Here is a 27,986-nt window from a genome sequence, read left to right as displayed (position 1 = left end):
GAGGCTCCCTGAAGGCAGCACGAACGAATCTCTGCACTCCTGCGTTTTTTCACAGCAGCTGGTTCAGTTTGCCTCTTACCGAAGAAGTGCCTGATCATCAAGTGCGCTCTTTGTTGATGATTTCCGCTCGTTCGTACCTGATCTGACGGCCCTCGATGGATTAGGGAGGAGGCCACGCTGCACATGTGAGTGATGGCTTGACAATGAACACTTTAGTTGGCACTGTTGACATGCAGCTCAACCGTTTGGTGACTTCCGACCTCCAGCGCAAACTCTTTTTAGGAGGAAATGGAAGATTGTTGATGTTTGGGGGTAGGGAATGAAGCGGTCCCGAGTGTTCTGCTCAAGAAGACTACGCGATTATATCCGAGAAAAAGACTTTCCCTGCCCGAGACCAAGAGAAGGCAAATACCGTAACAAATAAAAGTATTCATTCTTTATTATTTGAAAGTTCTTTGAAAGACATTCACAATGTTTGCAACTTCCAAATAATAAAAGACAAACATCAAGTCAAAAATAATTTCACTCAGTAACATTTTTAAACGGCCTGGAGGGAGGTCTCAAGTTCTCGCTCACTTTGTTCTACCTGGAGAGTACACAAACTAAAATGCCCAATTCACTGTTATTCATGCACAGGTCAGGATAACATTTGGTGTGTATTCTGTATGTATATGGCGGAAAACACAGACAAGAGCAGTTTCTGCTCTTGCACTCCTCTTTTAAAGAAACTACTGTATTTTTTTAAGCCAAAACAACTGTTGTGTTTGATAGAACAATATGTCTATATGCTGCCATAGCAGATTCATGGCGCATTAAGCTCCCAAACTATTTTTAATTTGTCCATTTTATTTTTTTTTTTAATTCAAATATTGTCAAAACCAAATCCACCAGCAACCTAAACCAAAATAGGCACCTGCCTTAGGCATATATGAGTCTCCATGAGCAGCGACATAAAAAATTCAGTCGTTCCCTAATAAAAACCCAATTTTTATATATAACTAAACTTAAAACGGGTATAAAATTGTCCAATTTTACGCTAGATGCGCAAAAATCACCAAATCAGAGATAATCACAATAGCAATATTCAAAATATCATATAGGTTTTTGCCCGAAATAGCAACTTAGTTTTTTTTTTTTTATTTAGCGCAAATTTTTAACAGCTAATAAATCACTCAATTTTCACATCAGAAACTTAATCCTTGAGGAACTCGTGCAGAATCATCTTAATTTTACTCAACAAAAGCAAAATTTGGATATTTAGGCGATCTGGCCCTTGTTGTTTTTAGATTGAAATGTTACATAAAATAAAATGCTTTTTTTTGTTTTTGTTTTTTGTATGGACGCAGAAATTTCAATATTACTAATTTTCTGCCAAAAAACGGACAGTTTGCTGAAAATTACCTGTGGATACAACATCACAAAACAAAAAGCTTTTTAAGTTGAAAATTCTTGTAAATAAATGCGTATATAAAACAGTCTGGATTCTTGGTTAAAATTTAAAAAAACGGGCCGTTATTATTCATTTTACATAAATATTTCAAGCTATAGTTACGCTCTTGTGTATGGATACAACATCACAAAACAAAAAGCTTTTTAAGTTGAAAATTATTGAAATAAATGTGTACATCCCAGAATTTCTATAGATATGAACATAAAACAGTCTAGATTCTTGGTTAAAAGCAAAAAAACGTGCAGTTATTATTCATTTTACATATATATTTCAAGCTATAGTTACGCTATTGCGCATGGATAAAACATAGCGGCCATCACAAAACCAAGAGCTTTTTAAGTTGAAAGTTCTGGTAAATAAATGGGTATATGATGTCCCAGAATGTCTATAGATATGAATATAAAACAGTCTAGATTCTTGGTTAAAAGCAAAGAAACGGGCAGTTATCACTCTAATTTTTTCCCATTCATTTTTTTCCTGTTTCAAAGTGCATGCATGGTGCTATTTTATATAATAATTACCTTGAATCCTCGACCAAATCACTCTTGAGACACTCCTGCCTGCATGTATGCAGTGAAACTTTAGTGTTTTTCCACCTAAATCCGGCGCTTAAAAGCAGCGTGTGTTTGAGTTTATAGCAGAGAAACCTGCACGACGCTCTGCCTGGCCCAGCCCCCTACGGGAAGGAGTCGCGCAATGTCTGTAGGAGCTGTCTAGTCAACTGATGGGGAAGTCTATGGAGGAGCCACATTAGATGATTTGGCCACAACCAGGAGAATACATGTCTCTTAAATATGACCAACCTTCATGGTGGATTTAGAAAAAATTAGCTCAGAAAGATTTTATTTAGCTGTGTTACTTGCTGAAGATAATCGTTTAATCTTATATATTTGAAGAATAGTAGCTTGACAGAAAATACTGAGCCAAGTGGGCTAGTCAGTGTGTTCCAAACACGAGGGTTCATGTCCCCTCCAGTAAAATCTTAAAATCAGCCCTCAATACGCGCTCATAATAATAATAATAATACTCATGGTTTAGTAGAAATTTGTCCGGGTTTCCATAAGTAGCCTATCTTGTGTTCCATTTCTTTTCATTTGAGCAGATGTATTAATCATATCATGTCTTGTGTGTCATTTCCAGATATGGCGCGTGTGTGTTTGTGGCTGCTGTGTGTCCTGAGCGTCTGGGTAGGCGAGGGTGACCGTGCCCAGCCAGATCGCCAATATCATCGTTCCAACCAAGACTCAGGTATGCGCTGTGTGTGTGTGCATACCTGGACCACACTTCCCATATTTACCCCGCGCACACATTATGTTAAGGGAAACGGTTATTAACCCATTGACTGACGTTCACTGTGATAGACGTCCAATTGATTTAACACCTTCATGCCTGAATTTACATTTAAAAGAAATTTACAGTAGCTAGAAAGCATTTGGGGAATACATAAGTACATAAAAATGGTCAAAAATGATCATTTTGACTGGCAATCTAGTATTCTCTCTAGTAATAATCTTCACACGCGTTCAGTGCAACTCCTATGCAAAATCTCACGTTGTTTAAAAGGAAGTACATCATGTCGGCGTGACGTGTGCCCAGCAGCGATAGTTGGTGGTTAGCAGACCGCCCCTACTTCCGTGCCGCGTCACAGGAAGGAAACACTGGAACAAAAATAGACTCGTCCTACGCTATATATTGTTATAGGAAGATTTGAAATGAACATGTTAGTGTTCCAAATGAAACCATTTCATGAACTTAACAGTAGTCTGTCTAAAATACACTTTTAAGACTAGAAAATGCTATTCGTGGAGAAATTGCGTGGGGATGCTTTGCTCTGCTAGTCAATAAAATATAAATGGACTCATGCTAGAATTGCTTGTGTGTGTTGAACTTGGAGAGGTATCTGATTTACAGTCTGTTTAAGTTTGTCATCCCCTGCTTCCCAGACGATGAATCCAAATGACTTTAAACCTGCACCCAGTGTGTTTGCCCTGTAGTTTCTATTATGGTTTGTGAGCTCACACACACACACGCAACTGAGTGATCATACAGAGGCTGTCTGCAGAGGCCCAAATGACCAAATGTAGGCATAAAGTTCCTGCTGCGATGTGTGCAACTCGATTTAGTTGTCATAGCGACCAAGCTAGCCGAAGGCAAGTGGTGAAGGCCGGATGCTAACTGGTAACAACAACTAACAACAATGTAGGTATATGTATGTTCAGTGTACTGCCAAGTGATTGACAGTCCACAAAACACTCTATAATTTCCTTGTTTTTGATTTTTTTTTTTTTGCAAACAAGCGTGAATGGGAACGCCCCTTAATTTGCCTCATTTTTCTTTCTTTTTTTTTTTTTTTTACAAGTGGTCAACTTTAAATGTATTGGCCCGAATATAAGACGGCCCTGATTATAAGACGACTCCCTCAATTTCAAGACTCAAGTTTGAAAGAAGACTTTTTGAACACCAAATTTTTATACAGAAAATAATTACAGTAAATCTGAAACAAATGATTATAACAATATATTTGAGCGAAAAAGCACGTTAATTTGCCTTATTGAAATCTTAATATCTGAACATTTAAATATGAAAACTAAAGTGCAATCACATTTCTAAATGAATGGCTTCTGGTTTTTGAAATGTAAATAAATCAATCTATTATGATAAAGCAACAAAATTGCAATAAATGCATTAACCATCAAAGTGAGGTCTAACTAACTGTAGTCTTGAAACAAATCTGAATAAGGAAAAACATGGCAATAAAATAATGCAAACTGGTTAAACTTGAGAGCAGCTGAGATCTGTCATGAACATTACTATCAAGTTCAGCATTCGCTTCAATGATATCTGGCGCCGTCTAGCGTCGTGAATGGGTATACGTAATATATATGTCTCGACCCCGAATATAAAACGGCTCCCACTTTTTCAGTCTTATTTCAATGCAAAAAACACTGTCTTATATTCCGGCCAATACGGTATTAGGGTTGGGCATCGAACATCGAGCATTGATGGGACCTGTTTCGAACACTCCGATGGTCCCGGAACAGTTCGAATTTTTAAATTTCAATTCCATGTTTCGATGCCTTGACCACGGAGCGGAAAAAAATTACTGCCGAAAACCACGAAGAAACAGCCACTAGAAGCGCGTGTTTGTGCAACTGGAACTTGATTACAACCATGGACACGGTGCGGCGGCGCTCATAGGTTTGACTCAACGTTACAAAAAAAAAAAAAAAAGACCAGTCAGCTCAGTGCAACATTTGCAACACAACTATATCATGCAAAGGTGGCTGCACGACCAGTATGATTAAACACCCCCGGTTTTCATCAAAAATAAACATCTGTGTGAAAGTGCACTCCCGTGGAAAGAAATTTCATCACATTCAAGTTCAGAGACTGATGACAGTGCCTTGCAAAAGTATTCGGCCCCCTTGAATCTTGCAACCTTTCGCCAACCTTTCAGGCTTCAAACATAAAGATATGAAATCTAATTTTTTTGTCAAGAATCAACAACAAGTGGGACACAATCGTGAAGTGGAACAACATTTATTGGATAATTTAAACTTTTTTAACAAATAAAAAACTGAAAAGTGGTGCGTGCAATATTATTCGGCCCCTTTACTTTCAGTGCAGCAAACTCACTCCAGAAGTTCAGTGAGGATCTCTGAATGATCCAATGTTGTCCTAAATGACCGATGATGATAAATAGAATCCACCTGTGTGTAATCAAGTCTCCGTATAAATGCACCTGCTCTGTGATAGTCTCAGGGTTCTGTTTAAAGTGCAGAGAGCATTATGAAAACCAAGGAACACACCAGGCAGGTCCGAGATACTGTTGTGGAGAAGTTTAAAGCCGGATTTGGATACAAAAAGATTTCCCAAGTTTTAAACATCTTAAGGAGCACTGTGCAGGCCATCATATTGAAATGGAAGGAGCATCAGACCACTGCAAATCTACCAAGACCCGGCCGTCCTTCCAAACTTTCTTCTCAAACAAGGAGAAAACTGATCAGAGATGCAGCCAAGAGGCCCATGATCACTCTGGATGAACTGCAGAGATCTACAGCTGAGGTGGGAGAGTCTGTCCATAGGACAACAATCAGTCGTACACTGCACAAATCTGTCCTTTATGGAAGAGTGGCAAGAAGAAAGCCATTTCTCAAAGATATCCATAAAAAGTCTCGTTTAAAGTTTGCCACAAGCCACCTGGGAGACACACCAAACATGTGGAAGAAGGTGCTCTGGTCAGATGAAACCAAAATTGGAACTTTTTGGCCACAATGCAAAACGATATGTTTGGCGTAAAAGCAACACAGTTCATCACCCTGAACACACCATCCCCACTGTCAAACATGGTGGTGGCAGCATCATGGTTTGGGCCTGCTTTTCTTCAGCAGGGACAGGGAAGATGGTTAAAATTGACGGGAAGATGGATGCAGCCAAATACAGGAACATTCTGGAAGAAAACCTGTTGGTATCTGCACAAGACCTGAGACTGGGACGGAGATTTATCTTCCAACAATGATCCAAAACATAAAGCCAAATCTACAATGGAATGGTTCAAAAATAAACGTATCCAGGTGTTACAATGGCCAAGTCAAAGTCCAGACCTGAATCCAATCGAGAATCTGTGGAAGGAGCTGAAGACTGCTGTTCACAAACACTCTCCATCCAACCTCACTGAGCTCGAGCGGTTTTGCAAGGAAGAATGGGCAAGAATGTCAGTCTCTCGATGTGCAAAACTGATAGAAACATACCCCAAGCGACTTGCAGCTGTAATTGGAGCAAAAGGTGGCGCTACAAAGTATTAACGCAAGGGGGGCCGAATAATATTGCACGCCCCACTTTTCAGTTTTTTATTTGTTAAAAAAGTTTAAATTATCCAATAAATTTTGTTCCACTTCACGATTGTGTCCCACTTGTTGTTGATTCTTGACAAAAAATTAAAATTTTATATCTTTATGTTTGAAGCCTGAAATGTGGCGAAAGGTTGCAAGGTTCAAGGGGGCTGAATACTTTTGCAAGGCACTGTATATGCAAGTTAAAAATAGCCCTGTGAGAAGTTCATATAATTCATAAATTTCATATTGTGTTAATAATAGGGCTGTCAAACGATTAAAATTTTTTAATCGAGTTAATTACAGCTTTAAAATTAATGAATCGTAATTAATCGCAATTCAAACCATCTATAAAATATTCCATATTTTTCTGTAAATTATTGTTGGAATAAAAAGATAAGACACAAGATGGATATATACATTGAACATACGGTACACAAGTACTGTATTTGTTTATTACAACAATAAATCAAAAAGGTGCCATTAACATTATTAACATTCTCTTAAAGCGATCCATGGATAGAAAAACTTGTAGTTCTTAAAAGATAAATGTTAGTACAAGTTATAAAAATTTTATATTAAAACCCCTCTTAATTTTTTCGTTTCATTAAAATTTGTAAAATTTTCAATCAAAAAATAAACTAGTAGCTCACCATTGTTGATGTCATTACACCATGCCCACTCCCCAAACCCATACAATCATTTGGACCCAAGCGCCAGCAGAGGGCGCCAAACAACCAAAAACAGGTAACAAGTAACAAGCGGACATTACACTGCTGTCATTTTAATCTGAGCGGGGCATGCGCGTTAATTGCGTCAAATATTTTAACGTGATTAATTTAAAAAATTAATTACCGCCCGTTAACGCGATAATTTTCACAGCCCTAGTTAATAATACTAAAATAATAAATAATAATTAATTTTGAATTCATATAATTTAAAAAAATCATCCAGAAATAAAGACATTAATATAAACTAATCAATTTTTAAAATAATAAATTGTTCAACTTTTTGACCCTGCCTCTTTTTTTTCTTTTTTTTTTCAACCCTGCCTCTTAAAACAATCTGAATCGAGAATCGTTCAGAACCGAAATCGAAACATGGTATCAGAAGTGGAATCATTCCATTTCAAACGATGCCCAACCCTAGGTACTATATGGAATTTAAAGTGTTATTGTAAATTACTTTTTTTTTTTTCTCTACTTCATGCATTTTCCAGCAATGTTATGATGAGTACACGGAGCCCTGACATTTGAACTGAAACTGCCCCAATTCCTTCAATAGAGAATGTTCGGTTCAAACACTCTAGGCGTTCAAACACGTGCCTGTGCACGTACACGCGCATCCCTGCTCAGCAGCATTGTTTTACCTGGCCTCTGCCAAGTCTTTGCTTGGCAAAAACACTGCTCACGCGTAACTATCCACAATTTACCATGGATTCTGCAGACATCGAGAGCAGCTTCCAGCACAGCCGCAACTCCAGTACAACTCGTACAAGCATGCGTGCCATGAATGTGATAAACAAGGCTGCAAAATGTAAATACAGTTATCCAACTATGATAACGCTTTCCTTCATCGTGATTCTTCATTTAGGAGAGTTATGGGGCAGTTTACACTCACCGACAAAAACTACCCCTACTTTCCTAACCTTAAACCCACAATATCTTTGTTACTACTTGCCATAGAATAATGACCTTACGTAAAGTGTATTTTTTTTCTCATACCTAGACAATGAGTTTTTATTTTGAAACTTTTTTTTTTTTAGATCTGTGCACAGTGGACCGGCAGCTTTGCGAAGACGAAAACGCTCTGTTGAGTTTTGAGGCCATCCGCAGCATTCATGGACTGATGGACGACGACGCAGACGGCACGGTGGACGCGGCAGAGACGGACGAGGTTCGACCCCGCTTTCCTACCTCCGAAATAAAGAAAACACCACTCGAAGTGACAGAGTCGTGTCTTGACGTTTTCAAAGTTCCTGCGGGAGGATCTCAAATGTCATGACCCGAAAGCCAAGCACAACAGTTTCCATCGCGCGGACCTGCACATTAGCGTGGGTGACATGTGGGACACCTGGAAGAAATCAGAAGGTGAGTCCGGAAAGGCCTGATGAAAATATCTAATCTATACTACATTAAAGCTCCTAACTAAACACGCAAATGAAGTGTGGTTATATTGAACAACAGCGCTGTTACGAGATGTAAGTTAACTCATGTGTTTATTAGTTTTCAACCGATACCTGTACTAGATGCGGCACTAAAATGACTTCATCCATATCGGGGAGTACTATGAAATAACGTGGCGATGCTGAGCAATATATACTCTTAAGATTAAGGGGCCGTTTAAACGGTGAGGTTTCGAGAACACGGCACATTTCATGTTTGCATTTACAGGGTTCCGTCTTTGTTCCGTCTCCATTCGAACAATGTCGCAATTCCGCATGAAAACGATGTAGTATGGCTGTCATGCACCAGCATATTTCATCCCGCTCATGCATCACAAAGCATACGTCACAAGGACAGCTTGCTTTTTAATGTGTCACAAGTAGGGGTGGTAACCTCTTGGTACCGCACGATACGATACGATTTGCGATACAAAACTCAGGATAAAAATGATCTCACGATATGGCGATACAAGGATTATCGATACATTGATCTGGAAATCATTTGAGGATATTCTACAAAACAACTAATAAATAGAAAAACAAGATATCATCACCATTTTGCTGTAAGTTTATCTTTAGTGGATGTCCAATCCATTTGAACGGGGAGGGTGGCAGCAAATGAACCCCTCCTATTTCAAACAGGCCCCTGCCAATTTTATGGCCGTCAGTGGCAGCCAATGCCAGGTAACGTAATTTTGGGCTATTTCAGGGAATTACCTGTTGATTTTCAGTCACTTCTTGTTGATTTCGGGGCATTTTATGGCCCACTTCCTGTTGATTTTGATTTAAAAAATAAGAAATGAGGATCAAAGTACAACAAAAGAACAAGTGGCTAACTTGCATAGCAAAAGTCCGCTAACTAAAATGCTATAAAATGCTAACGATTTTTTTACAATTCCCTTAACAAATCATTCAAACACATATTCCCACAAAAAAAAAAACGGCTAAATATACCTATAAACTAAATTATAAATGTATTAAAAACATATTTGCTCAAACAAAAACTTAGCTTATGTTGGTCTTAACAGGGACCAGCTGGATTCAGCTATGTTTAATGATTTATGTCTTATTCACCGTTGCCACTAGAGGAAGTTACTGAATGCTTTGGTTTCGACCAATCAATGGCAGCCATAGAGTTAACTGAGACCCTACTGGACTGTCTCAGAAAATTAGAATACACAATATTCTAATTTTCTGAGACAGTCCTGTATATTGTTCTATGTAAAGGACATCAGCCAAGGTCGGCCCCCCACATTTTTACCACGCCAAATCTGGTCCCCTTTGCAAAAAGTTTGGACACCCCTGCTTTAAATGGTGGATTAATGTACAGGACTGTCTCAGAAAATTAGAATATTGTGTATTCTAATTTTCTGAGACAGTCCAGTATGGCTACGTTCATACTACAGGTCTTAATGCACGAATCCGATTTTTTCGTGTTTTTCCGACTCGAGTGAGGCATTAATTTGACGGTCTGAACGTGACACGTCGCATAGAACGGGACCATTTCAAATCCGATCTGGGTCACTTTCGTGTGTGGTCTAAATCCGATCTGGGCCACATTTTTCCAGACTGTCGCGGCGGTCTGTACTGTCCAGTCCCGCAAATCGGATTTCATGCAGCAATTACGTCATCAAATAGCGAGAGAGTCGTTACCGTAGCGATGCACCTGTGCGTTATTAGCGCCTGGCTTGCAGTGAACACGGCTTTCGGGGAAGGGCTGGGCTTCACAACAGTCATAAAAAAAAATAAAAATGGGTTGAGGATAAGCCTGAGAATGCTCAGTTTTCTCTGTTACAAGTGAGCAATATTTCAACATTGCTTACACGGCCGAGAGAGAGTCGGGGCAAACTGCCCATATGTGTGTGACGTGCACGGACAGTGCGTGCATGCTATCGATCCATATAAACTTTGAATATAAGCCTAAACGGGGATTATTTATGTCTGTTATTTGTGTCCTCCTTTTGAAAAGCAAAACATGATATCCCTGGAATGACGGATGACGTGTGTCATTTGTTTTGATGCTTCTGCGCATGTGGGTCTTCTTGCTTAGCGCGTGTCGGACTGCGAATTAGTGCGCATGCGTAATACTTGAACGGTCTCAATGGATAAAAGCAGTCTGAACGGGCACGCCAAAAAAACGGATATGACAAAAAATCGGATTCGTGCATTAAGACCTGTAGTATGAACGTAGCCTATTATGGTGGAATATTTTGGTCGCATCTTGCTTATTTATTTATTTTTCCTCAAACATTGACATCTATTTAAAACGATATCTCGATTCTAGGCATGAGCGTATCAATAACCTTTTAGGATGCAAAGTATCACGATATATCACCATTTCGATATTTTGTCACACCCCTAGTCACAAGGAACAACTTGGAACAGTATATAAGGCACGGAAACATAGCATTCAGTAGCATACGTTTGCAATTGTGCCTTTTTTTTTTGGATGCAATTTTGACCTTAGTTTTCAACAGCTAATAAATTACTCAGTTGTCACGTCAGAAACTTAATACTTGAGGAAAGCATGCAGAATTATCTTAATTTTACTCAACAAAAGCAAAATTTGCATTTTTATACACAGAATCACAAATTATTTAGGTGCAATTCCGATGTGACTATTGCCTCAGCGTGTCCTGCCGGCTACCTGGCCCTCGTCATTTTTAGATTGAAATGTTACATGAAAAAAAAACACTTAAACGCTGAATATTTTTTTTGTATGGACGCAGACACGTCTAAATTACTAGTTTTTTGGAGGGCCAAAAAACGAGCATTTGGCTGAAAATTACCTGATTATTTGAATATTAAGTAAGTAAGCTACTGTGTATAAAAAATCCAACATGGCGGCCATCACAAACCAAAGAGCTTTTAAGTTGCAAATTCTTTCAAAAGATTGCGTAAATTCCTGAATTTCTATGCATATAAATGTAAATCAGTCTAGATTCCTGGTTAAAAGCAAAAAAACGGTCAGTTACCATTCATTTTACCTAAATATTTCAAACTAAATTTACTCTTCTTTCCATTTCATTTTTTTCACGTTTCAAAGTGCATGCATGGTGCTATTTTATATAATAATTACCTTGAATCCTTGATCAAATCACTCTCGAGACACTCCTGCCTGCTTGATTGCACTAAAACTTTCTTCCTGTTTCCACCTAAACTCAGCATTAGAACACGGCATATGTTTGAGTTTATTGCAGTGAAACGACGCTCGGCCTGGCTCAGCCCTCTACGGGAATCCGTGGCGCAATATCTGTAAGAGCTGTCTCGTCAACTGATAGAGAAGTCAATGGCCAGGCCTTAGGGGGCAGTGCAGTTTTACAAGGCGACAGCCAATGATGCACTTCCTTGACAAAATCGTCATGAGCCCGGAAGACAACACACAACTCTACTTGAAGCAATGGCGTCCACGCGTATTTTTCTTTTGCTTTAAAATGCACAAAAACGCGAACATAAAATAAGATTAAAAATATTATAAAAACAGAAAATTAAAGCCGACATGCACCATATTTGCCGTTTTGAATGTTTAGTAGCAGCGACTGCGCATGCCCGAAGTGACGTGCGCGTGCTGACGTCAAAAGTTTGCATCTTCCCCATCCGTTTTCGTCGTCACTGTGTAAAGGCGAGGCCATTGCAGCGTCACCATGTAAACTGCTGGTCAACCTACCCAAGATGGCAACCGTAAAATAAAGGAGCACTTTTTAAAAAAAAACAAAAAAAACAACGTATCGGTACTAGGGTTGTTCCGATCATGTTTTTTTGCTCCCGATCCGATCCCGATTGTTTTAGTTTGAGTATCTGCCGATCCCGATATGATTGCTTTTTTTTTTGCTCCAGATTCAATTCCAATTGTAACCCGAGTGTCAGCGCCGCCCCACGTTCCGCTCCCACCTCTGACCGGGCTGGGACCGAACTCGCGCGCCGCGACAAATCTACACAGCAGGCAAGGACGGTAACCACTGCGCCAATAGCGCAGCCGTTAGCGTCCTTACATGAAGGAATCGGCGGGGAGGTTTCCACGTGCTACAACGGATACACTGTGTACCCGTTACACTCTCCCCCCGAAACCTTCGCTGCCGATCCTGGACGAGCCCCCCCGCCCCGCGTTCCGCTCCCACCTCTGACCAGGCTGGGAGGCGAACCCACGCACCGCGACGATTCTACACGGCAGGCAAGGACGGTAACCACTGCGCCAATAAGCTCGAGCCAACAGCGCAGCCGTTAGCGTCCTTACATGAAGGAATCGGCGGGGAGGTTTCCACGTGCTACAACGGATACACTGTGTACCCGTTACACAATCATTCCCGATAATTTTTCCCGATCATATACATTTTGGCAATGCATTAAGAAAAAAACGAATAAAACTCGGACGAATATATACATTCAACATACAGTACATAAGTACTGTATTTGTTTATTATGACAATAAATCCTCAAGATGGCATTTACATTATTAACATTCTTTCTGTGAGAGGGATCCACGGATAGAAAGACTTGTGACTTTGTATATTGTGACTAAATATTGCCATCTAGTGTATTTGTTGAGCTTTCAGTAAATGATACCGTATCCATGCCCAAATGCTTGATGGGAAGTGGAACCATGACTGTGCGTAGTGCTACCAATTGATATATCTTCTCTGCGTTGGGAAAGAAAAAGATCAATTGCTACCTTGCTTCCCCACATTGCTTCCCATGATGTTTCTAATCATAAGGAGAGGGATTATAAGGCTTTAGCCAATTAAAAAAAGGCTCCAAAGGCTGCCAAAATTCACTCTACTCATTTTACGCTGCCTTTTATCTCTCTATATAGGTAAAACGGCGCCATTACAGATTGAGCGCGACAATGCGTGGGTGGGTCGTACAGCGCATGCATTAATTGCGTTAAATATTTTAACGTGATACATTTTTTTAAAAATTAATTACCGCCGTCATCGGGATAAATTTGATAACCCTACCTTAAGCCTAAACTAAAGACTCTGGATGATTGTAACAAATTATGTTTGTAACGTTAAATACAATTAGAAGACAATTTAATTAAAAAAATATATATATATTAAAAAAAGGCATGGCCGATATTTTTTTGCCAATTCCGATACTTTGAAAATGACGTGATCTGACCCGATCGATCGGCACATCTTTAATCGGTACCGTATCAGTACCGGGAGCCAAGAAATGTTATTGGTGTAACACTAGTATTGACTGACAGCAACAGTATCTCTTCAGTGTATAACTGGACAGATGAGCAGTTGGAAGAGTGGCTACAGCTGAGCGTGGAACTCCCCCAATACGCCGAAAGCTTCCGGAAACACGGGCTGGATGGCAAGGCGTTACCAAGGTAACGCTCACCTGTACGTGTCACACGCCACACGTGAGGACACATTTAGCAGGTCGTCACCTCCGTGACCTCATCCCGCTCTTTTTCCATCAGGCTGGCAGTGAAAAACGCTACCTTGACTGGGACACTTTTGAAAATTTCAGAGCGTAGTCACGCTCAAAAGCTGCAATTAAAGGCTTTGGATACTGTACTCTTTGGACCCCCGCCAGGTATGCTTAGCACTTCCCGTTAAGCCAACCATCATACTTTTTTATATTTTATAAAAAATATTTTCTAAAAGACAAAAGAGTCCAACACCAACAACGACTGCAGAGTCTAACGTTGTATAAAGCTAACCGCTGGTGTGCCAACACAAACAGCAACAATTGAATTCAACCCACCAATACTCGTTTGTGAAAAATTTAAAAGGCAAGGCAAGGCAAATTTATTTATATAGCACAATTTAACACAAGGCAATTCAAAGTGCTTTACATCACATGAAGATAATAAAAATCACATTAAATCAATAGAATGTAAAAACCATGGCACTCGAAAAAAATAAAATTATACATAAAAATCGCATTTAATCACGAATAGAATAAGAAAAAATTTAAAAAATACTACTACTACTAACAATAATTGAAATCAGCAATGGAGATAAAGCACAAGAGGAATAGAAAGCAAATAGATTGAAATAAATAGATAGTTATGGATACGCTGGGCTAAACAAGAGCGTTTTTAGCCCTGATTTAAAGGAGCTAACAGTTTAAGCATACTTCAGACCTTCAGGTAACCTGTTCCAGAGGTGAGGAGCATAATAACTAAATGCTGCCTCACCCTGCTTGGTTCTTGTTCTTGGAACATACAGGAGACCGGTTCCAGATTACCTTAGTGGTTGAGATGTTTCATAGGAATTTAACAAATCAAGCATGTATTTTGGTCCAAGGCCATTAAGTGTTTTGTAGACGAGCACTAGTATTTTATAGTCTATCCTTTGACTCACATTGGAAGCCAGTGTAACGATTTCAAAACCGGTGTAATGTGGTCCAGTTTCCTTGTATTTGTGAGGACTCTGCAGCATTCTGTACTAGCTGCCGCTTCCTGACTGATTTTTTTTTTTATCAAGACCTGTGAACATACCGTTGCAATAGTCCAATCTGCTGAAAATGAATGCATGCATAAGTTTTTCCATGTCTTGTTGAGTCAGAAGCCCCTTAATTCTGGCTATTTTTTTAGGTGGTAATAAGCAGATTTAGTGACGGATTTTAAATGGCTATCAAATTTTAGGTCTGAGTCAATAATTACGCCAAGATTTCTGACTTGATTTGAAGCTGTAAGTGACATTGTGCTAAGGTGCCTGCTTATCTTTGAACTTTCATTTTTTGGCCCGAAAATGATTACTTCTGTCTCCTCCATATTTACAGTGGGGCAAATAAGTATTTAGTCAACCATTAATTGTGCAAGTTCTCCCACTTGAAAATATTAGAGAGGCCTGTAATTGTCAACATGGGTAAACCTCAACCATGAGCACCATGAGCAAATCATGGTGGGAAATAAGTATTTGGACAATACCAAAAGTTCATCCCAATACTTTGTTATTTACCCTTTGTTGGCAATAACAGAGGCCAAACGTTTTCTGTAACTCTTCACAAGCTTTTCACACACTGTTGCTGGTATTTTGGCCCGTTCCTCCGTGCAGATCTCCTCTAGAGCAGTGATGCTTTGGGGATGTCGTTGGGCAAAGCGGACTTTCAACTCCCTCCACAGATTTTCTATGGGGTTGAGATCTGGAGACTGGCTAGGCCACTCCAGGACCTTGAAATGCTTCTTACGAAGCCACTCCTTTGTTGCCCTGGCTGTGTGTTTGGGATCATTGTCAGGCTGAAAGACCCAGCCACGTCTCATCTTCAATGCCCTTGCTGACTGAAGGAGATTTTTACTCAAAATCTCTCAATACATGGCCCCATTCATCCTTTCCTTTACACATATCAGTCGTCCTGGTCCTTTTGCAGAAAAACAGCCCCAAAGCATGATGTTTCCACCCCCATGCTTCACAGTGGGTATGGTGTTCTTCGGATGAAATTCAGTATCCTTTCTCCTCCAAACACGAGAACCTGTGTTTCTACCAAAAAGTTCTATTTTGATTTCATCTGATCATAACACATTCTTCCAGTCCTCTTCTGGATCATCCAAATGCTCTCTAGCGAACCGCAGACGAGCCTGGACGTGTACTTTCTTCTGCAGGGGGACACGTCTGGCAGTGCAGGATTTGGGTCCTTGGCGGTACATTGTGTTACTGATAGTAGCCTTTGTTACTGTGGTCCCAGCTCTCTGTAGGTCATTCACTAGGTCCCCCGGTGTGGTTCTGGAATTTTTGCTCACCGTTCTTGTTATCATTTTGATGCCACGGGGTGAGATCTTGCATGGAGCCCCATATCGAGGGAGATTATCAGTGGCTTTGTATGTGTTCCATTTTCTAATAATTGCTCCCACAGTTGATTTCTTTCCACCAAGCCTTTTACCTATTGCAAATTCAGTCTTCCCAGCCTGGTGCAGGTCTACAATTTTGTCTCTGGTGTCCTTCATCAGCTCTTTGGCCATAGTGGAGTTTGGAATGTGTGACTGACCGAGGAGTGACTGAGTAATACAGGTAACGAGTGGAGCCTCGTTAGACCTCGTTAGAAGAAGTGAGACCTCTTTGACAGCCAGAAATCTTGCTTGTTTGTAGGTGACCAAATACTTATTTTCCACTCAGATTTGGTTATAAATTCTTGAAAAATCAAACAATGTCATTTTCTGTTTTTTTTTTTTTATCCACATTCTGTCTCTCATGGTTGAGGTTTACCCATGTTGACAATTACAGGCCTCTCTAATCTTTTCAACTAGGAGAACTTGCACAATTGGGGGTTGACTAAATACTTATTTGCCCCACTGTATGTTATAATTTCAAGAATTTCGACAAGTTTAAGGTGAAGAAGGTCCTAAATGATTATTTTTAATCAAAATAGTTGTTGATTATTTTCTAATCGATTAGTTGTTGTACCTGTAGTCCTGTTTTAAACTGCACAGGATTAGGCATTCAAATGAAGGACTGTTCTGCGTAAAGCAGGAAGTACGGCCACCAATAACTGCGGGTTATTTTAAGAAGACTGTGAATTTGCAGTTATGCAAAACATTTCACTGACAAGTCATTTCCTCAGCTTTGTTCCCAGAAAAGATATCAAATATTTACAAAAATGTTACTTTTGTTTGTCCGATTGATAACTAAAAGGAAGTATAAACCCAAAGAGCATTCTTTGAAGGTCAAATTAGACACCCCCTCTGTCTATTACTGTCTGTTTATATAACCCTGCGTGTGTATGTCTGCGTGCGAGACTAGTCCGACAGAACCGCTGGAAGGACCTTGTTCTGGGCGTGTCTGTTCTGGCCGCGCTGGGCGGCTGCTGGTTTGCGTACGTCCAGACGAGGAGGTCAAGGGATGACCTGAGCAAGCTGATGAAGGACCTGGAGGGACTTCAGAGGGCCGAGCAAAGCCTGCTGGACATGCAGGAGAAGTGAGTCGAACAAAGGCAATGATTTCAGACTGCGCGTGCATATGAGCAGTGAAGAGGATTCCAGTTGAAAGTCCTTTTAAGGACATGGAGAGACGAGGAGCTTCCTTTACAGAGTGTCCAATGCCTGCGTGTGTGCATAGGCGCACATACTGCACAATGGGATTAACACTGCAGACTCCTTATGGTTGTCTGTTGTCGTGTATTCAGCTGCTCCACTGATCCAATGTCACTCAATTGGACTCAAACAGGTGCTAATGTACCCATGAGTCACACAGTTTCCTCTCAGTGTTTGCGTATGCTTGACTTTTAGCTTCATGCTGCATACATTGAGGTGACAGCGCCACCTGCTGACATCACTTTATAACAATACAATCTGACAGTGTTCAAATTAACACACTGGATACTAGGGGTGTGACAATATATCGAAATGGTGATATATCGTAATACTTTGCATCCCAAAAGGTTATCGATACGCTCATGCCAAGAATCGAGATATCGTTTTGAAAAGGTATCAATGTTTAAAAAAAAAAAAAAAAAAAAAAAAGAATGAAACAACAAGTTGCTACCAAAATCTTACTACATAACAGTGTATCAGTTAACTCAGGGGTCCCCAACCTATTCCACAAAGGCCCACTGTGGGTGCAGGATTTCATTCCTACCAAACAAGATGACGACACTTTTTCCCCAATCTGGTGTTTTACAAGTGCAATCAGTTGATTGCAGTCAGGTGTGGCTTGTTTTAGCAGACGCCTCATTGGTTCAACTGTCTCTGCTGGATCGGCTGGAACAAAAACCAGGACCCACAGTGGGCCTTGAGGACTGGGTTGGAGACCCCTGAGTTAACTCAATGGCAGCCATTGACAGTCACTTTTTCCGATTTTCAGGGCATTTGCAGTTCACTTTCTGTTGATTTTAGGGCATTTACAGATAACTTCCTTTTGAGTTTAAGTTACTGCCTATTCATTTGTGGGATTCCCGGCTCACTTCTTGCTCTGTAAACCAAAATCAACAGGAAGTGCCCATAAAATGCCCCCAAATCAACAAGAAGAGACTAAAAATCAACAGGTAATGACCTAAAATGGCCCAAAATCACGTCCTTGCCTGGCATTAATTGGCTGCCACTGATGTCTATAGACCCTACTCACCTATGTCACAAAATGACGTGTCGCTGTATCCGGCCGCCATATTGTCCGTATTTTTTAGACTTATTCTCATTGTTTTCAATTAGTCGTGCAAGTTATAGAGCAATTCATGGAAGCCCCGGTGTTATCTGACGCTGTAAACTCATTGGATGCGTTGCATAAAAGGCGTTATGTGGAAAAGCTTCAGTTTATCCATTCGCCAGATCCATATTTGATGCCTAAATCGATGTTTTTCGACCCGCTGTCTTCGCCGTCTTTGCCTGACATCTGCTAGCTACCCTGATATTTACAACTATCTTGTCCACACAAAATCAGCCTATTCTCACGAAAGTTTGAAAAACTTAAAGAGCTTGGAGGCTTATAAATACTTCGTTGCTGGTTGGGTGAAACAGGTCCTCGTCCACGAAAATTCGGCAGGAATCTATCTTGTGCTCGGGAAGGTGAGTTACGAAATTTTCAATTCAAAATCTTTTGTTCTTGCTAACATCCACTGTCAAGTCTAATGTATTTCTGTCATTTGTCAATGGAGCTAGGGGTTTTAATGTTTATATGGTTTAGCGATAGCACTCTCACTACATACATATATAATATGTAATAAATATGAAGTGCGATAGCACTACTCCAGATTGTCCCTAGTTGAATTTATTTTTTGGCTTTTGACCTCAATAGTGAAATTGTAAATTAATTGTATGACAACTGTCTTATTATCCCCTTATAATTATATATTTTCAGGTAGTTCATTCACAACGTCTGAGTGTATGTTGTCGGCGATTAGCCTAGCAATGATCTTAATTGTGGTTGTCAGCCCAAAACCCTCTAAATATATATTAAATGCATCTTACCAGATATAAAATGACTACTACATAATCTGTGGTAGTCGTTTGGAGCCCAGTTTTCTCGTCGAATTGCAGCAGTCAATCTCGGTCTCCTCTCCGGGTCTCTAGGAATACGGTAAAACTTCAAGTCTTTCCGTCTATCTTCTCTGTTTTTGCAACCGACCGCCACACACGACTTCACCATTTTGATTATTAATGTTAACGAGCAGAAAAACACGCCATAATAGGAGGGATTTACGAAGCGCTAATGCATTAACATGACGAGTATACGGACAACATGGCGCAGGGGCGTGGCTGTGACGTCACGTGAGTAGGGTCTATAGAAGTGGGAGGAGGCTGTTTGAAGTGGGAGGGGTTAATTTGCTGCCACTCTCCCAGTTCAAATGGACTGGACATAAACTTACAGCATAAGGATGAATATAGCTTGTTTTTTCTGTTTATTAGTTTTTTTGTAGTGTGATTTCCTGACCAATGCATTGATAATCGCTGTATTGCTATATTGTGAGATCATCGTTATCGTGAGCTTCATATCGGAAATCGTATCGTATCGTGGGGTAACCAAGAGGTTCCCACCCCTACTGGATACCATTGACATCATTCCTCCGCTCAGGCTTCCCACTTCAAATGGACTAGACATCTATCGCCGTCAGTAGCAGTGAAGTTATCCCTTTCTAGGGCGCTGATAGTGAATAGCACTGAAAGAGTTCAATAGGAACTAAAACATTTGGTATTTTTTTGTCATTGTGAGGCTGCAAAAGGCCCAAGAGGATCAACGCTCCGTTCAGGTGGAGAAAGTGAAGGTGGAGGAGGAGCTGAGGAATGAGATCAGTTCCGCCAAGCAGGAAGCTCAGCGGCTCCAGGAGCTCCGTGAAGGTGCAGAAAACGAGAGGAGTCGCCAGAAGTACGCCGAGGAGGAACTAGAGCAGGTTAGGGAAGGTCCGGGACCGTGGCCTCGCTAAATTGAGACCTGAGGTTTGACTTCCGCGACTGTGATCACAGGTGAGGACGGCACTGAAAAAGGCAGAGAGAGAGCTGGAGTCACGGGCTCGCTGGTCGCCGCCGGACACGCTGCAAACGTGGCTCCAGCTGACGCACGAGATAGAAGTTCAGTACTACAACGTCAAGAAGCAGAGCGCCGAGAGGCAGCTCCTGCAAGCCAGAGAAGGAGTGAGTAGATGACTACTTTTTCCTCACATGTTCTACCTTTGCTTTTGTGGGAATACATGTGCGTACAGTGAGGAAAATAAGTATTAGAACACCCTGCGATTTTGCACTTTTTTTTCTCCCACTTAGAAATGAAAGGCGGGTTTGAAATTTTCATGGTCGATGCTTGTCCACTGTGACTCTGTGAGAGACTATCTAAAAAAGACAAAAAGAAATCACAGTGTATGATTATTATACTGTCTATAGTCTATTATACTGCTGCAAATAAGTATTTGAACACTTGAGAGATTCAATGTTAATATTTGATACAGTAGCCTTTGATTACAATTACAGAGGTCAAGCGTTTCCTGTAACTTTTCACCAGGTTTGCACAGATTGCAGCAGGGATTTTGCACCACTGCTTCAAACAGATCTTCTCTAGATCAATCAGGTTTCTGGGCTGTCACTGAGATACACAAAGTTTGAGCTTCCTCCAAAGATTTCCTATTGGGTTTAGGTCTGGAGACTGGCTAGGCCCATCCAGAACCTTCATATGATTTTTTACGAAGCCACTCCTTGTTTATTCTGGCTGTCTGCTTCGTGCCATTGTCATGTTGGAAGACCCAGTCACAACTAATTTACAATGTTAGAACTGAGGGTAGGAGGTTATTCCCCAAAATCTCACAATACATGGCTGTGGTCATTCTCTCGTAAATGCAGTGCAGTCGTCTCGTCCCATATGCAGAAAAACACCCCCAAAGCATGATGCTACCCCCTCATGCCTCATAGTAGGGATGGTGTTCTTGGGGTGGCACTCATCATTTTTCTTCCTCCAAACACTATGAGTGGAATTAAGTGCAAAAAGTTCCATTTTGAGCTCATATGACCACATGACCTTCTCCCATGACTGCTCTGGATCACCCAAATGGTCATTTGCGAACCTAAAACAGGTCTGGACATGTGCTGGTTTAATCAGGGGAACCTTCCGTGCCATGCATGATTTTAAACCATGACGTCTTAGTGGATTACCAACAGTGACCTTGGAAATGGTGGTCCCAGCTCCTTTCAGGTCATTGACCACCTCCTCCTGTGTAGTTCTTGGCTGATTCTTCACCATTCTTAGGACCATTGAGACCCCACGAAGTAGATCTTGCATGGAGCCCCAGTCTGAGGGAGATTGACAGTCATGTTTAGCTTCTTCCATTTTCTAATAATTGCTCCAACGGTGGATCTTATATCGCCAAGCTGCTTGGCAATTGCCCCATAACCCTGTCCAGCCTTATAGAGCTCTACAATTCTGTCTCTGGAGTCTTTGGACAGCTCTTTGTTCTTGACCATGTTAGGAATTGGAGACTTCCTGATTGTATGGGGTGGACAGGTAACCGCAGCTAACTGCGTCAAACGGGTCAAAAAGTCCAACTCAAAAAGTCCACCTCCACTCCACTTGTTTGTTGGACTTTTTAAAGGCAACTAACAGGCCTTTGGGGCTCACAATTCTAGCTAATAGACAGGTGTAAATACTTATTTGCAGCAGTATAATACAAATAAATTGTTAAAAAAAATCATACACTGTGATTTTGGGGTTTATTTTTCTTTAGATTGTCTCTCACAGTGGAAAAGCACCTACCATAAAAACTTCAAACCCGCACATCATTTCTAAGTGGGCGAACTTGTCAAATTGCAGGGTGTTCAAATAGTTATTTTCCTCACTAGATGTATACATGTAAGTATGTATCTCCACAACAGTAGTGCTTTTCTTGATATTTCAGGCCGAGAAGATCAAGAAAAAGAGGAGTTCTCTCTTTGGGACGTTTCACGTGGCTCACAGTTCCTCGTTAGATGATGTGGACCACAAGATCCTCTCTGCCAAGTTAGCGCTCTTTACCCGCGGTCCTATATGTTGTCAAGACATTCGAAATGAAACCGAGATTCCGACACCTCCTCCAGACAGGCCCTGGCCGACGTGACGGCCGCGCTCCGCGAGAAGCTGCACCGCTGGCAGAACATCGAGTCACTGACGGGTTTCTGTCTGGTCACCAACCCGGGTCTGGGTGCGCTGGCCGCCGCCCTCAATTTGGACCCATCCTTCCTGGGTCTGCGACCGGCGACCCCGCAGCACCTGCTATTGTCCGACGACCTGGACGATATGGACGAGGACATCCTATCACCCGGGACGCTGAAATGTGGGTTGACTTTTCAGTTGGGCTGTTGACCGTGCAATCACTGCTTCTTCTTGAAATGAAGGGCAAAGTGTAAATGATTGGTGAGGTTCTTTCCTCTCATGTATTTTGAAAAATGACAACGATGACTCTTGCTCAACTAATTAGCAAGGAGCTTTAGTTTACGGTGACTCGGCCCACTACAAAAAGCATCTAGACTGCAAAACAGCTACTGTATTTAACTCATTTGCTGCCATTGACTGTGCAAGACTGGGAGGGTGGTTCCATGTATCTCTCCTGATTGGTTGCCCTCAGATGCTGCCTGGCAGATGGACCGACGAGTGAGTGACCTCTGGCCACTGGGTAGCATCGCAGACAACCATTCACCATGGAAACTCTCTGGTTGGTTCATCACGATCTTTTGAATTTGATCCAATACTGGCAAAAACCTAAAGGATAGAGCCATAGTGTAGTTGAATTCTCTTGGACTTTAACTCTTTTTTGTGAGTTGTATATACTGTTCTTAACTCTTTTTGTATGTCCAGCAGCTCAGAATCTGATACCCCTGCAGCAAAGGATGGGAGATTCCACCATGATGTTCAGCTCTCAGAGGTTAGTAGATGGAAACAGGAAGGGTGTGTTTGCTTTATTGGTGCTTAGTCGCAGGCAGAGGTGGGTAGAGTAAGCCAAATATTTTACTCAAGTAAGAGTAGCGTTACTTCAAAATAATGTTACTCAAGTAAAAGTAGTCATCCAAAAAATGTACTCAAGTACAAGTAAAAAAGTATTTGGTGAAAAAATAATCAAGTAATGAGTAACATTGTGAGTAACTGCTGGCATTTTTGTTGGATATTTTTTAAAACAATGGTATTTTTTTCTCAGCTCAAAATTATCTAGTTAAAAAAAAACAACCATTTTGTGAAGGCGATCAACAGTTTCAAAGGGTGACTGTTGTTTTAATGATACTGTACAGTAACCCATTATAAAACCACATCGAGGCAAAGAAATACCAAAAAAAAAAAAAAAAACATTTCAGCGAAAGGAAGAAAATGACAGAAACGAAGCATTATTTGTCCAAAGAGCATGAGCGCCCACTAGTGCAGAGAATACTTCCTAGTTTGAATAGTGAGTAGTACCTTCATAGTTACTATTATGAAATTAAAAGGATCATATCTCCGGTTTTCGGTGGTCAATCGGTGCCAAATAAAAATTGGGAGAGGTGTTAAAATCCGTGCTTTCGAGTCATGTTGAGGGCAGCGCTCTATGTCAAACACTTCCAGTTTCAACGGTGCTTTAAAAACCACGTGATTCAACAGGCTGGCATGATCACAGAACGGCAAATTGCGTCTGATTGGTGTAATGGAGTCATGTGATTATTGTTGTGACATCTCATTGGTGAAATTGGTAGCGCTGGCAAAAAAAAAAATCTAATACAGAGGAAAAATGTAACGGCTCTTGTGTAGCCCAAAGTAACGGAGCAAGAGTAGCGTTTTTTCTTCACCAATCGACTTAAGAGTAAAAAGTATGGTAAAAGTATATCAAATTTTTCTAGGTCTAGGAGAATATTTACTGTTTTAATTTTTTTTTTTTTTAACAAAATAAAGTTTTTAAAATATAAGACAATATTTACTGTTATTTTTAATTAAATCCCCAAATTGAAAAATACAGTATAAATTGAATGTTGGCTGTTTTTCCCCCAAAATGGAAATGAAAAGTTATACAGTATTGGCCCGAATATAAGACGGCCCTGATTATAAGACGCCCCCCTCTTTGTCAAGACTCAAGTTTGAAAAAAGAATTTTTGAACACCAAATTATTTTTTCTACAGAAAATAGTTAAACAAATGATTATAACAATATATTTGAGAGAAAAAGCATGTTATTTTGCCTCATTCAAATCTTAATATCCGAACATTTAAATATATAAACTAAAGTGCAATCACATTCGTAAATGAATGGCTTCTGGTTTTTGAAATGTAAATAAACCAATCTATTGTGATAAAACAACAAAATTGCAATAACTGCATTAACCATCAAAGTGAAGTCTAACTGTAACTGCAGTCTTGAAACAAATCTGAATAAGGAAAAACATTGAAATAAAATAATGCAAACTGGTTAAACTTGAGAGCAGCTGAGATCTGTCATGACAGAACATCGCTTCAATGATATCTGGCGCCATCTTGTGAATGGATATAATGTCTAGACCGCGACTTTTTCAGTCTTATTTCAATGCAAAAAACACAGTCTTGTATTCGGGCCAATACGATAAATGAATAATATTTGAATTGCATAAAAATGTTCACTAAGTCCTTTTCTCCTTCAGGGACATTATGGATCGCTCCGACTCTGATTCGCCTCTTCCGTTTTACCACGGCGACTCGCAAAGCCCGTACGGCTCGCAGGCGAGGCCCCCGCAGGGTTGGAGCCCCGGGATTGAAAGAGGAGTAGGAGGAAGCATGGGGAAGAGCTCCAGCCTCGGGGAGCTGAGGGGACCCTCCTCCGCCATCCTGGCCTCCTCCTGCTCCACTCGCTCGCTGTGCTTCACGGCCGATACCGCCGACAGCCCCGTCCTCTACTCGGCCTTCCCCACGCACCCGAGGCGGAGCCCCGTAGAAGAGGGACGTGAGGAGGGCGAGGCTTCGGGGGGCGGCCGTCGCAGAAACGCCTTCAATAAGATTTTCAAGAAAAAGAAGTGACGACCCCTTAAGCAGGGGACATCTAGCGCCATCAATGGCAGCCAGTGTGTTACGTGAGAACTTCAAGGAAGCACAGATTACATTTAGTCACCAGGGAAATACATTCTCACACTTGTTTTCACCTGAAGGCAGCATGAAAAGGTACACAGCAAGAGAAAACTCTAGCACGATCTAGGTTATTTCATATGACGAGAGCAATATGCCTTCATATAAGTAGTGTTGTAACACTGTAACATATTTTTGCACACATTTAAGACATCTATCAATACTTGTTAGTGGTTTTTACAGTTTGAGACAACTGTATAGTCTGTTAGCATAATTTGCAATTCATCACTCATATACGGTCAGTTGGGCGATTTCCGACATGCCTTGCTGTTTTCATAGTTGCGTATATCATTGCTGTTTTTAGTAGGTAATTCTTTTCTAGTCGCTATGTGTTCAAACACCTCATAATTTATTGATTGTCAGTCAATGTTTTAATTCTGTACAATTTGTTAATAATGTATTGTTGACGAAGTAGTAGTGGATTTAACCGCTTTTAAAGCTAGCAGTCTGAGGTCAATTCCCACCTAATGTTTGAGTCCAGTGGCTTATTGGTCACCCGTTCGGATCGGCGGATGTTAAAGACTTCAATACTTAGCTATTCCTAACGGTATGTGGTGATAAAATGTATCAATGGTAGATAAATATACTAGTAGAAGTCCATTGGCTGCCGTTGATTGTGATAGACGTCCAATCCATTTGAAGCTGGATCGCTGCCATCACTCCTACTTCAAATGGATTGGATGGCTACGAGTGATGAACCCATTTCAATCCACAGGAAAAGGATGAAAAGAGCCGCACTGAAAGAGAGTTGATGAATAAGCGCAAAATGGTCTGTTCAGTAAATAATTGTGATGATGGATGGGAATTATGCCAATAGAAAGTTTAGTATAGTATATGTAGCGTCATATCGCACAGCACTAACTGTCACAAATCAGGGTGTGTGTATGTGTGAGGCAGGATGTGATGTCAACTATTTACTCAGAGCAAAGTATTTATGTAAAGAAAACTGGCTGTTGAATATATATACATTACCCACGTGGCCTCTTTTGGTACAAGTTCCTAAAATAAACATTTCAAAAATTGTGTATTGATAAATGATACAACTGCAACAATGAGGATGACTGACTATTTTATTTTGAAGGACAAATGAAAAGTTGGCTGCAGGGGTGATTGTCAAACATTTTAAACCAAGTACGATAGCGCATTTAAAAAAAAAAAAAAAAAAACATAATTAACAAGTGTCGTCTGAAAATTATCCCCTTAACAAGGCAGAGGTTTTAATCAGAAAAAGTGTATTCAATAATCTTAATAACGCAGCGCAATTCAAATTAAACACATGGGAAAATGCAGAGATCCCTCGTTTTTTGCGGTTAATGGGGACCAGAACCCACTGCGACAAGTGAAAAACCGCAAAGTAGCCCCCAACCACCCCACAAAAAGTTTTTTTTTGGATGTGTTCAATGTATTCATTCAGATTTAGCATTGTAAAGAGATATAAATATATGACGTTTTTTCACATTTTTTCCAAAGTATAATTCAAAAAACTTTTATGTGTAAATATTTATTTTAATAAATGGCTTTTAAGCACTTGAAATGTAATAATTATGTTAAGTTTTAAACATGTTACTGTCCCAAGAACAAGAATAAAGCAGAGAAATGCTTGGCTTTATTAAATGCTTCTTCAGTGAGTCCACTCAAATTCCGCTCAAGCTGCTCACTTCGAATGAGATGCCGCAGCAACTGTTTAAACAAGTAAAACGGTGATTGACGCATGCGGCGCATTGATCTTGCAAAAGAACCGAACTTCAAACATTAAACATCTGTCAATCATCATTTACCTTAATAAACAACTCCAGTGCACTCACTGCCTGACTAACAAAGAGCAGGGAGAGGGAGACTCCGCTATCGGCTCAGGACAGCTCTTCTGTATTTTTTTTTTAATTGAAAGAAAATCCGCGATGGACAGAGGGCGCAAAGTTTCAAACGCGAAGTAGTGAGGGATCACTAATTTTAAACAAGCATTTATGTGCTACTACAGACTAAAGGCTGCTCTCTACTGGCCAACTCGTAATCTACAGGCACCAATCAGTGTGCTGAGTAAGAATGCCCTAACTAAAAAAAATCCCAATTTAAAGAAAGCTGCCCTCTACTGGCTGACTCCTAACTATAATTCTACAATTAGTTTTTTAAAAATCGGGCTCTGAGGATCAAGCAATACTGGTTTATGCTACATAGCTACCAAGTTCCAAGTCAATCAATTCACCAAAGACAGAGGCGTAAGACTTCAAAGTAGAAAGAAAAACCTGAGTAATGACAGACTCAAATATACTTGACTTAACAACTGAAATGCACTTAACTTATCCACAACCTTGACAAAGTACAGTACATACACTCATTACATTATACATATATCATCTTCATTATACATGTGAAAATTGTATTTTATGGGCAAAAGGACCCCAAAAAGAGAAGTGAAACTGCTTAGTTGTTGTGACTCAATTTCCTTCCAAGGTGGAGACATCTTTCAGGGTTGTGGGTTCCTCTTCAAAAGCATCAAGAGATTTACACCTTGTTTATTTAAAACAACAGCATAACTTTGCTCTAAGCTCTGCTAGCTCCGCTCCCACATCGTGAGAAATACCATAGAAACAG

General features: G+C 40.5%; 1 protein-coding gene across 2 annotated transcripts; it reads left to right on the top strand.

The window, feature by feature from the left end:
* On the top strand, positions 1-27,406 carry stim1b (stromal interaction molecule 1b). Of its 2 annotated transcripts, none has more exons than XM_057821424.1 (14): positions 1-185; positions 2,591-2,698; positions 8,048-8,178; positions 8,258-8,372; positions 13,670-13,781; positions 13,875-13,990; positions 17,140-17,314; positions 20,041-20,218; positions 20,292-20,459; positions 22,205-22,305; positions 22,383-22,618; positions 22,910-22,996; positions 23,140-23,206; positions 24,917-27,406. In XM_057821424.1, exons 2-14 carry the CDS (start codon positions 2,593-2,595, stop codon positions 25,287-25,289), a joined length of 1,965 nt encoding a protein of 654 aa, XP_057677407.1. In that variant the 5' UTR covers positions 1-185; positions 2,591-2,592; the 3' UTR covers positions 25,290-27,406. The 2 variants fall into 2 exon arrangements, with proteins under 2 accessions (XP_057677407.1, XP_057677408.1); XM_057821425.1 differs by having other exon boundaries at positions 2-185; positions 23,143-23,206; positions 24,917-27,404.
* Positions 27,407-27,986: the final 580 nt, after the last annotated feature.

The sequence above is a fragment of the Corythoichthys intestinalis genome, chromosome 18 (genome assembly GCF_030265065.1).
Source record: "Corythoichthys intestinalis isolate RoL2023-P3 chromosome 18, ASM3026506v1, whole genome shotgun sequence".
Taxonomy (NCBI): domain Eukaryota; kingdom Metazoa; phylum Chordata; class Actinopteri; order Syngnathiformes; family Syngnathidae; genus Corythoichthys; species Corythoichthys intestinalis.
Note: the sequence above shows the minus strand (reverse complement) of the source record. Positions and strands in the feature narration are given on the sequence as shown.